Genomic DNA, 12,770 nt, shown 5'->3' with positions numbered 1-12,770 from the left:
AATGTACTGTTGCCGTAGATGCCCATTTACCATTCTAGCTTTACATATGTTTATATGTATAAGTAAGTATGAAGTATGAACAATTAGGTAGTCTGTGTTACGTGGTAGTGGCGGTAGGTACATATTTTTGAATGCGAATTGTTCCCACAATTCTGGTGTCTCTATTTTGAAAATTGTTAAAGTGCTATGTTTGGGTTGGTTGGTAGGTAGGTAGGTACTTTTGGCCAATTTTATATCCAAGGTAAGGCAGCAGTGGTCAGGAATAATTATTGGTTTGTTTCCAAAACAATAATTTAACATCTAATACAGATTTGCAGCAGTTTACAATGTAAGTGAAACTGCATGGCTAATAATACATTATTCAAAGAGCTAAGTACCTACCTACCTACGTATGTACCTACTCGTAACTCTTAACGTTACATCAGATGTGATGGACTTTGCAGATTTCTTGCGTGGCTAAGAAGAAGCTAAAGATAAGATAGGAGCTATTTAGAGATTTTTATGATCTTTGAAACATGGAGTTGATATTACAGGTTATTTGGTACATCGTTTGCCAAATTAAAACGGCGGATAGGTTGAGTCATTTGCTATCTGCTCATGCCTAGAAAAAAAATGGTGCGCGTTTTTTTTTCAGCTCTATGCCAGTTTTTCGTAAATTTCAAATTGTTACTTGCGCAGTAGTAAAAAAAAAAAATCATGGCCAATTTTTTTCTAGGCATGTGAAGATATCTGCCGTCTTAATTTGGCAAACGATATACCAAACACCCTGTATAATAAAATTAGTATTGACGTAATAAAAGTAAGTAATTACGTAATTTAAAAAATATATAGATATGGCCATAAAGCTAAAACATGGGACGAATACTCTCTACTTGGTATTCGTCCTCCTTTGGACCAAATAATTGCACGGCAGCTGCTAAAATATCTTTTAACCCTTTGACCACCATAGACGTCAACTGACGTGCGCGGCTACAGCCCAATATCAACCTTCGTGCATTGAGATAAGGTTCTAATCTAATTGACGCGCCGCGCGTTCAAAGGGTTAAACATTAAACAGTTCTTAAAGGGAAATAATCCATATTTCACCCACTGAATACTGATATCTTCTGATATATTAAATCAAAACGACCTATCAACCACACTATCCTCTCATCTTACGTCTTTCCTCAAACCAAACATCATCTCAATTCATGCGCGCACGCACGCGCTGCGCCACTCTGCGCCCGCCTGTCAGCGCGCACGCGCGTCTCCGCAATGTCAGTGTGATCTGTGCTGTGTTTGTGTTTTTAATTTAAAAAAAAATCGTGTAACCAGCCATGTATACGCAAGAGGTTCTAAGCAAGAAAGAGACGGACATGTCGAAAAATCTAGTGACGGGTGAAATAGAATACCGGCCGAAAAAGAAGCAAGGATGCATGATAGCGCTAGTGGTGGCTGTGGGTGCGCTTGCGCTGTCCCTTGCTGTCTTGACGGTGGTGAGGGAGATGCAGATATCGAGACTGAGGAGTGAGGTCGATCAGCTGACTGTCAACATGATAGCTGTGACGGCGAACATCAAAAGTCTTAATCAGAAGGTGAACAGGGATTTGAATGATTTTAAGACGGTGGATGATGACACGGTAAGTTTTTTTTTAATTTGGTTCAGAAATTTGGGACATTTAAATCATGAATCTAAATAAGAACTTACCTATTTATACTTGTTTTTCTGATAGGTACCTAGTTCAGGATTTGGTTGCATTATTAGCCCGTAATTTATCTCTGAGCTCTACGTTGGATAATGGTCTCTACAGTCAGACCAAGCCAACTCTGCAGCGATTTTGACAGCAAAACCTGTGCAAGTGTTATTTATACGTCATAATTTCATAGAAGTTTGATGTTAAAGTAACACTGCCAGTCTGCGCTATCAAAATCGCTGCATAGTTAGCTTGGCCTGACTACAAATATCATCGATAATCGCATGCATTTTGCGAAACATTGCGGCGTTTGATCGATCGATTGAATTCGTTGCTATTACTCGTACAGTCACCTGCAATAATATGTTACACAATGAAGGCCGCAAAAATATCTGACACGATCTTATTTGTAGAGCCTGAGCGTGTCACATATTTCTGCGGCCTTAGAAAACTAACATATTATTGCAGGAGACTGTACTTAGCCGACAATTATCTAAAATCGTATGCCATTTGGTGCACCGCCTGTGCCTGTAGAAGCCTTAATGTACAGTTGAGCCGGGATTTATTTATAATTTCAGATCAAATTGTCTATAGGTAGTCAAGAAAATATTTCGGAGACCATAGACATTCAACAGGTTCCAAAGAAATTGAGATTTCAAAACCGTGTCTAAAATCTATTCCTGATATTTTAATATTCTTCACATTTTGCAAATGTAACTGAAATGTTGAGGAGAGAATGTTTCTTTATTACTTATTACATTAGGTAGGTATCTATTTATTATAGCCTGTATTAATAGTTATACATACCTATGACCTTTGGCCATATTATGTATAGGTATACCTACCTAATCTGTACCATGCAGTATCCAATGTTTACACATGCAAATAAAAATATTATGACTATAAAACTAAATCTACACTGACATGTGTTTCACGCATGTTTTAAGTAGAGTCAGCAAAATTATTTACGTACTTATGCATCCGTTCTATATAGATGGGATATGTACCTATTTATTTAATATTTTATAGTTGACTGATACAAAATACCTATATTGACAACGACGATCGCGATTATCACTTTTACTGCCCCTCCACGGATCTTTTCCACCTAAAAATAATGTACCTATATATTATACGAGTATATTCCGAATAAAAATTATGCTATAATAATCCCGTTGTATTTATGTATTTTAATACCTTATTGAATGTAACATAAAACACAATGCTACGCGTACGTTCTTGAAATATGCACAGTAAATTATAAAGTCCCGTTTTGGCACCCACACGGCAGTAAAATATACGAAATTAGGAGATGTTTACAAACACCAAGTTTGCAATCAGCTGCCAAATGCCCAGAGGTCAAAGATTACATGAAAATACCGGACGGATATACGTAAATTGTACCTACTATAAAACTTGTTTGTGCTTAAATCTGCATATAAGGTACTTGCACCAAATAAGGCCCGGTGGTATGTAAGCTTGCTAAACTTCCATAATTACAGGCCTACTAGTATAAAAGTATGATTTTGAGTCTATGTCCGCTAGTATCATAGAGAAAACAGCAAGTGCATATTAAACATAAGAAAAAAAAAACAGTGGGCCTTATTTGGTGCAGGTACTCTAGCTATTTTGAGTAAGGTAGATGTCCGAGTACGCGTCACTGTTTTAGCACCTACAGACCCTACAGTTGTCATCTTTTAACTTACGTCAGGTGACGAGAGGGTATCACTATTGGGCACTACCAAGCCAAACACTGGGACGTTTAGCGTTTAGCTTTGGTATAGGTAATAGGTATACTTAGGGTAACACTTAGGGTAACAGTAACTCCATTTTGGAGATAATTAATGATTTATTTTTATCTGATAAGGCCCCTACGAGCGTGTAAACTTACCTTAGGGCCCGTTTATTAGTGTTTAACTTAATAATAAAATAAAAATCAAAAAATATAAAATTAAATATGAACTATGCCATTCCGTTTATTAAATGTACTTACCCCGAAGTTAACGGAGTTTTAAAAAACCGGCCAAGTGCGAGTCGGACTCGCGCACACAGGGTTCCTTACCATTACGCAAAAAACAGCAAAACAATCATCGAATCTCATTTACGACCCACCAAGGGTCGCGAGTTCCGCGACCCATTGTTTGGGAAATGCTGGTCTGTAATAAATGGTACACCTATAAATGTAGGTACACGTATTACAACTTATAAGTATAGAAACAAGATCACGTTACGGAATAATGGCTCCAAGCAACCTGAGATATGCTTAGGTACTTAATGCGTGTTAAAGTTATCAACGCACCGTAAACATTCTTTAATACGCGTCTAAGTATCTCTGCTACTTATTGATAAGGGCATATTATGTGTCGTGCTCTCAAAAAAGGCACCTTACATAGCGCACATTTTAATTTGTTTTTATTTTCGTTATTGTAGGTTGAAAACATAAGAAGTTAACATCACATTTATAAGTAGGTAGGTAAATACTCTAAATGCATACATCAACTTCAACATCAACATTTATTCAGCAAATAGGCCACAAGGGCACTATTACACGTCAACATGGAATTTACATACAAGCAAAAAAAATACACATCAACAATTATAAAATACATCTAAACCGCAAATCAGATACGGGCATGAACCTTCTAGCCTGCCACTAACCTGCGATGGCTGTGGCGAAAATAATTTCAACCTAAACCATGAACTTAATTGCAAGAAGGGAGGGCTCATAAAAAGAGGCCACGACCAACACAGAGACGATATCAAAAATTGGGCTGAACCAGCATGGGGTTCGGCTACTACTGAGCCAATAATGCCAGCCGCAACCTTAGATCAACCAGGGCTAATAAGCGACTTACTACTGGAAAGCGTGTGGCAGCCAGCGAGAAAGGCGTTCTTCGACGTTCGCATTGTAAATGCCGACGCCGCCTCGTATGGTCTACTCACATGGCCCACGATTGCCCAAATACATGCTCGCGAAAAACATCGCAAATACGACCTGGCTGCAGAAGATCTCAGAGCCTCATTCACTCCCCTTGTGGTCTCCTGTGATGGCGCTGTCGGAACGGAATACGAATCCTTCATAAAAAGAACATCCCTTAAGCTCCTTGAAAAATAGTCCAAACCATACTTACAAATAATCAATTGGATCAAAGTCAAAATACAAATATCAATCATCAGAGCGGTCTCTCTAAGAATTAGAGGAACGAGAAGAAGGATAGAAAGATTTGGATCTGAAGACGGCTGTGGAATACCCATCCTTGAAGATTAGATTTCTCTTCTTTCCGCCGTGTATTATTTGTATTGTTTAATGTAATAAATTATAGTTATATTTTTTTGAAAACAGACTCACTAAATTAGTAAAAATCTAAACCGCAAATATCAATTCAAATTAAAGTATTACAATTACATACTTCAATAAAATAAAAACACTAGAGATGATTTGAAATTCTGATTTAAGGTTATGTAATTTCTTCTTTTAAAGTAGGTATTTTACCCAAAAATAGCTTAAGCGCGTGTCACTAAAGTACGGAATATTTTTGCCTAAAAATATATTAAGTTTCAAACTCCCATCCTTTCTTCCAACAGACAGGTAGACGACACTTTTTGTTATCGAATAACTTTTACGACGCGGGGTTTCCTTGGGAGGAGACAAAAAATAAACAATAGTTTGACAAATTATCACGGCCCTTTGTTCAATAAAACAATGTTTTGCTAAGGCCTAAGGCAGGGCTTCTCAAAATGTTTACCCGCGTATCGTAAAACCACCAAACTCTATTTAATTTCACAAACGGGTCTAACGCGATATATTTTAATTCAAAACAATGAAAATATATCGCGTTAGACCCGTTTGTGAAATTAAATGTGTACAAAACGCGAGAGTTTAAAGTGTTACACCAAACTCTAGTCTAAAAGCTCCCAACTAGGGTTCAAAAATAACTCGAATATCTTCGTTCAGGCAGGCGTGTCTCACTCCGCGATTTCGTCGCTTTGCTACAGGTAGCTAAAAGTACATCCGTTCGGCCCCAATTTTGGGGAAGCCATAAGCCGCGCGTGGCGCTGTCGCCACCTAGCGGCCATATCTGTGCTGATCGTAACAGACGCGTTTTGTTAGAGAGTGAGTAACGTCTTCTGTACCGCAAGGCAAAACATGCACTAAAAGTGGCCCCTCTGGCCTATTTGCTGAATAAATGTTTGATGTAAAATATGATCCGACTGAAAGGATTAGAACCCTGGACCTCCGCTTCGTAGGCAGGGTCACTACCGACTAGGCTAGGATGTCATTGAATTAAAACGTTATGCAATTATAATAAAGCTACTTACATTTTATTCGGTGCTATCAGAAAACTGCAAAATAAAACGATTTCTTGTTATTATTTGACTCTTGTACCTACAGTCGCCATCAGATATATAAGAGCGACCGAGATGCTCAAAAGGATCTGAACACGCACTCTAGCGCCTTGACAATAGAGGCGTGTTCATTTGTGAGCACCTTGGCCGCTCCGATATATCTAATGGCGACTGTAATAACACGGTCTCAAGTGCGAGTAATGTGGCTATTAGCACAAGCAGTTACTGCCTACTTACTTATTATCTATATCTACCTACGGTTGTAGCAGGTTGCGAGATAAACTAAGCAATTATCACGAAGTTATTTCAGTTCACGGTCATATATGGTGCTGAGGAACGAGTTAGCCGAGAGACTCGGCCTGAGACGTGTCCGGAATACCGACCATAGTTCGCATTACATAATGAACATGTTGGCGTGATCATAGATAAGATTGATAGAGTTAGACCAAGATACGTCTGTAACGATTTTGATAGCACACGCAGTGCAAGTGTTATTTTAAATGTCAAACTTCTTTGAAATGATAACACTTAAACCGTATGCTGTCGAAATTGTTGCAGACTTATCTTGGTCTAACTCTATAAAGCCATGCTTAATTTCATTTTTCATTTATTTATTTGCCATAAATTGTATGTTTACATAAGATGGTACCATTTTACATGTCGTATTGTCTCAATACAATTTTACCAGATCCGTGTAGCATAAATTAATCTCGTCTTCTTCTTCCTCGCGTTGTCCCGGCATTTTGCCCCGGCTCATGAGAGCCTGGGGTCCGCTTAGCAACTAATCCCAGTAATTGGCGTGGGCACTAGTTTTTACGAAAGCGACTGCCATCTGACCTTCCAACCCAGAGGGTAAACTAGGCTAGGCCCGTATTGGGATTAGTCTAGTTTCCTCACGATGTTTTCCTTCATCGAAAAGCGACTGGTAAATATCAAATGATATTTCGTACTTTGACGCCTTCCTTAACAACTGGCCGGAAGAAGCGCTGAATCGGGAGTCGTGGAGAACCAGGGGAGAGGCCTTTGCCCAGCAGTGGGACACACAAATAGGCTAAGAAAAAAAAAAGAAAAAAAAATCGTACATAGGTTCCGAAAAACTCATTGGTACGAGCCGTAAATTAATATATTAAGTTATTTGTTGACAATAGAGACGTGTTAAAATATTTGTGAGCGCCTTCGCCGCTCCGATATATCTGATGGCGACTGTATACATCAGCGAGGTTAATAAAAGATGTTCAATCTAACATAATCTGTCGACCAAAGAGCGAATGGCACTGGAACGTGGCAGATTGACCTAATGAGCCAAAGCTCATTATATCCATTAAAAGCGACTGACATTGTGTGACCTATAAAATCGGCGTGTGTTTAAACTCTAGATGACTCGCACGCTTGATAAACTGAAAATAACATCTGCGTTTTAAATTGAATCTGAGATAGAGGTGAGAGGATCACCTTTTACTTTATTGCAAACGTACATTTTTTAATGATTTTTATATTAAAAATCGTTAAAAAATTTACAGATGGCATTTACAATGATAATGTGTGGCAATTAAATCTCAAATGTCTATGAAAATATGACGTTTAAAATGACACTTTTTTTGTTTGCTTATATGTACCTACATTACTGTTAATTCATTGAAAGCATGGTATTCAGCATCAATTTCGACTACGAACTTTTTATGAAAAAAAACCCCTTTGGCAAACTACCATTTAAGTAGGTACGCAAATAGCTAAGCAATGATTAAAATAAAAACCACTTTATGACACAAACAATTAATCATATAACGGTAAGCTAAAAATTAATAAACTATACCTAAATCCACGTTTTGCTCATTAAAGGTATCCCGTGATTCTTAGTAATACTCAGTATTATATTAATTATCAATATTCCTAATAAGAGTAATGAGACAAACAATATTGTGGCGTGGGCATCGTCAAATAAGCCGATCATTAAATACGGTGCTGTTAATAACATATTGTTTGCTTTAATATTGAATTTCGTAATTCGAGATAGCAGACGGGTAGGTTCCACGTTAGGTAAAAGGCCTTATTTTGTTTCAAGTTTACTGTAACACTTCTGTGTTTGTTAATTATACTTTAGTAAGTTCTGTTTTTTATTTTATTTACCTACTATTGTTGGTGACAAACACACTTTGTATGATATTAATCACATTTGCATTCTTAAATAAGTAAACATAGTGAAAATCTAAGAGTATGACCAAGTATGAGTAAGAGTATGAGTATGTATTTTGAACACACGTATCACACGAGCATTAGCATGTCAACGTAACCTTTCTTATCAGGCTGATGAGACATGGAATTCAAAACATCACAATCACTGCATGTGATTTGTTTTGTTTTTAATTTTAATTAGGTACATAAGTCGCATATAACCGTAAATTACGTTGCCTTTCTAAGTGAAAACGCAATTTTCACCTCAGCAGCTCGAACAAGGGTACTTTGCTACTTAAAAACAGTGAGCAAAATCGCATTTTGTTCACTGAGTGAGACAAAATGAGCAAAATGCGATTTTGTTCACTGTTTTTAAGTAGCAAAGTAGGGTTCGAGCTGCTGAGGTGAAAACTTAATTGTTGGTAAACATGAGTGAATAGAGGTAAGTGCTGAAGAAGGAATACATTTTTCGGGTTCTTTAATATGTTCTCACTGCTGAGGTGAAAAGTTTTGTGAACTACACGAGATCAAAGTTATTTACATCTCGTGCGCTTTTGAGTCCCTTACTACGCTCAAGATTCTAAATTAGATACACTCGCTACGCTCGTGAATCTAGTATAGAATCTTTCGCTTGCACGGGACTCAAAATAAGCACTCGAAGAAATATCAAACTTTGATCTCTTGTTGTACAAATAACTATTATACGTGTCTTTTTTAGGGTGAAGTGAAAACATTTACGCTCGCCAGCGTTTCTGCTAGTTAGTTTAGCACTTTAGACTTTAGGCTAGGTTTTAGACGCTGGCGCCGGCCGACGTTTTTGTTTACAGTAACCACTGTAGGTAACTCGTTTGCAGCCAAAACCAGTTATATCGGTTAGGTACATAATGACTAATGACAGCAAAATAGTTCATATATGGTATCCAGTCTTCGCAGCGTAGCCTTGAACCTCGGTTCGTAAAGGATATTGTATAAATTCCGTACTATAACATAGATACCTACATTATGCGCCTGGAGACCCTTACGAAAGCTTGTAATCGGCGGCGGTTCGACCTCACCATATTCTAGGATAAAATATATATTTTTTAAAGCTCATATCTAGAAGTCGAAATTGCTACTCCCCGAACCTGTACATAACACGGATTAATTTTCCAAGTTCGTTAGTCTCTATCTGCGTGGTCACTGTCTTTTTACGTGTTGCACTTTGAGCTCTGGTCTTTAGAAGCAGATTCTGTGTGACGATGGTCTGGCAACTAGCCAAAACCATCGTCACACAGAATCTGCTTCCAGTACGTCGCAACAACAGTGAGCTTCTTCTGAGAAACGACATTTTGAAATAATCATTAATTAGCAGTGACAAGATAAGACTCGTTACGCAATATTTGAACTAGACACAAGATAGTGTTCCATTGATAAGAATATCCGTGTTCATTTCTAGGTATAGCTAGGATCAAGCTATTATGCCTAAAGTTCATCTGTCTATTCAAACGTAAAATTTTGTCGACTGGTTATTTCAACCAGTCGACTAAGGAAAGCTGGTACTATATTAGGTAGTAGGTAGATATATATAATTATATTATACGTAAATCGATAATACATACACTTAAATACATAGAAAATTTCCATAATTTAGGAACAAATGTTTATGATAAACACAAAAATGAATGACCTTACCAGGATTCGAACTCAATAAGCGAGGTCGTTTAGTAAAACGAGTAATATTTCCCATTCTTTGTTCGATAAATAAAAAATATGTAGGATACAGTAAATAAAGTAAATAAACAAACGAAAATAGTAGTTTGTAGGTAAAACGTGAAAATACTATCACAGGATTTGTCTGAATTTTATGTAACTGTTGACAACGTCTCTTCTATATATGTTTCCGAGAAGATGGATATTTTGGCGATGGTTCAAGCGCAGTCCGAACAGATTAATTGTTGGTTCAGGGAACAACGAATCTTATGGGTGGAAGTTGTAATATACATTACAAATGTAACGATAAATAACAGAATGATTTGAGAGATTTGACAAAGAATCGAACAAGCAAGCAAACTAACCAAGAAAACACCGAAAGAAAAGCTTGCATAAAAGTAACTAAATACCTATTTACTTAGTCTTTCTTACATACATAAAAATAGCGATGGTGTTTACTTGCTTTATCCTCAATATCTGGGTGACCGAGCTTCGCTCGGAAAACATATAATAACTCGGAAATGCGCGTTTTCCCAGAGATAAGACCTAGCTAGATCGATTTTTCGCCCCCGAAAACCCCCATATAGCAAATTTCACCGAAATCGTTAGAGCCGTTTCCGAGATCCCCGAAATATATATATAAATAAATAAATAAACAAGAATTGCTCGTTTAAAGGTATTAGATAGATTCGTTTTACGCAAGAGGACATTTATAAAGCATAAATATTATAGGCCAAAAATAAACTTATCTACCAAAATAACCCAATTATAAAAAAAGCGGCCAAGTGCGAGTCGGACTCGCCCATGAAGGGTTCCGTATTTAGGCGATTTATGACGTATTAAAAAAAACTACTTACTAGATCTCATTCAAACCAATTTTCTGTGGAAGTTTACATGGTAATGTACATCACATATTTTTTTTAGTTTTATCATTCTCTTATTTTAGAAGTTACAGGGGGGGGGACACACATTTTACCACTTTGGAAGTGTCTCTCGCGCAAACTATTCAGTTTAGAAAAAAATGATATTAGAAACCTCAATATCATTTTTGAAGACCTATTCATAGATACCCCACACGTATGGGTTTGATGAAAAAAATATTTTTGAGTTTCAGTTCGAAGTATGGGGAACCCCAAAAATTTATTGTTTTTTTTCTATTTTTGTGTGAAAATCTTAATGCGGTTCACAGAATACATCTACTTACCAAGTTTCAATAGTATAGTTCTTATAGTTTCGGAGAAAAGTGGCTGTGACATACGGACGGACAGACAGACGGACAGACAGACAGACAGACATGACGAATCTATAAGGGTTCCGTTTTTTGCCATTTGGCTACGGAACCCTAAAAAGTATTGTGACTGGATGCTACGGAAATGCATTATACATTTTGTTCATCAATACGATTGACCATCTAGTTCACGAAATATAGTTCAGCTGCGTACGAGTGATAATCCATTTGTAAGGTGACATAAATACACAGCCCTCTGACGTTATAACGTACCTACACCCACGTAAGGCTAAAGACTACCACCAATCCCTTAAGCATCTGCGATAACAACGCTTTCTTTCCATTATCATGTAGGTAACTTTTTAATGAACTTCTTAACGCGTTAAAATATGCTTAAACAAGTCGTAATTCACCGTAGATTACGACTGAAGTTGTTAAAACTCTATAAAACTGAGAGAACCATTATGATTTTACGGCCAGTGGCGTTAAACGCACGTATGGTGCTTGAAAACGCATAAAATGCTACCTACTTGAAAAACCGACCACTTTTATTTAGGCCAAGTGCAATGAAAGGTTTGTACCTATCAGTCGTACCTCCATAAGTGATTGAAAAAGAAGAAAACATTTAACCTATAATACCAGTTATCGTCGTTGTTATCAATAGGTCCTGTTGTTATTTTTACTGACATTTGTTGTGACTTTTGGGGCGATTTTTATATTCATTTTATAAACATGTATTGTATCAAACTAAGTTATTCATTTCCATATTATCCATTTAAAAAAGCCTTCTGTTATTAAAGATTAGAACATTAAAAAATTGTGAAACAATAAGTATCAAATACCACTGGCCGGCACCTCTATATACCTCCAGCATTCAATCAATAACCCTTTTGATTAGTTGAACTAACAGTAACATCAATGTCCCAGTGCTGAACACTGTCCCAATAGTTGACACCAATGATATTATATAACCATAGATAGGTTATACTCATACTTGAGGAGCACAAAAAATACTTCCATATTTATTTCTGTGCCTACGAAGAAATCTGTTATTTTTGATTAATTTTTTCATTCCATCCATCTTTGTCACACTCGTTGTTAAACATAAGGTCGACCCTTTCTCTTTCGGTGTGCGGGAGCTCGTTATCACGTGCACATTTCTCGCTTGCCCAGCCGCGACTAAAGGAAACTTGTCCAATTTGTCACAAGTTAAGCGCTTCAATTTTGGAACGCCTATAACCTATCTTGAGTTATAAATCATTGGTTGACACTTTCAATCTTAATTCCGAGCAATAGAGGTGACCAACGGGCTGTCAACTATTGAAACTAGACTCTCAAACACCAGAACGTTTACCGTACCTATTTACTGAAAATAATTCATGAATAATTCGGCGAGTGGATTTAAATTATTTGCATTGGGTAGGTTGAAACTCGTAAATTATTCTCGTTTAGTGCCTTTTTACAGCCTCTTAATGCCGCGGAAATAGAGTAGTGTGCTAAAATAAGGAAACGAACTATTAAAATTCATTGACATTGTTAGTTCGTTCTCCTCCGAGATCATGGTTAATCGGGACTGAAAGACATGTATCTGATACTCGGAGGAATAATCCAATATGGAGTGGTGACACGCACTAATTTCTATGTGAAAAATTCTGCCGTTT

At 37.2% G+C, this 12,770-nt stretch overlaps 1 protein-coding gene across 2 annotated transcripts in view; it reads left to right on the top strand.

Moving 5' to 3' along the window:
• The first annotated feature begins 1,205 nt into the window (after window positions 1-1,205).
• LOC134663069 (protein eiger) overlaps window positions 1,206-12,770 on the top strand; it is a 55,214-nt gene continuing 43,649 nt past the window's right edge. For both annotated transcript variants that reach the window (XM_063519386.1, XM_063519385.1), the window contains exon 1: window positions 1,206-1,619. In XM_063519386.1, the coding sequence (XP_063375456.1) occupies window positions 1,317-1,619 (303 nt within the window). In that variant the 5' untranslated portion in view covers window positions 1,206-1,316. The remainder of the gene's footprint in view (window positions 1,620-12,770) is intronic.

The sequence above is a fragment of the Cydia amplana genome, chromosome 4 (genome assembly GCF_948474715.1).
Source record: "Cydia amplana chromosome 4, ilCydAmpl1.1, whole genome shotgun sequence".
In the NCBI taxonomy this organism is placed as follows: Eukaryota; Metazoa; Arthropoda; class Insecta; order Lepidoptera; family Tortricidae; genus Cydia; species Cydia amplana.
Note: the sequence above shows the minus strand (reverse complement) of the source record. Positions and strands in the feature narration are given on the sequence as shown.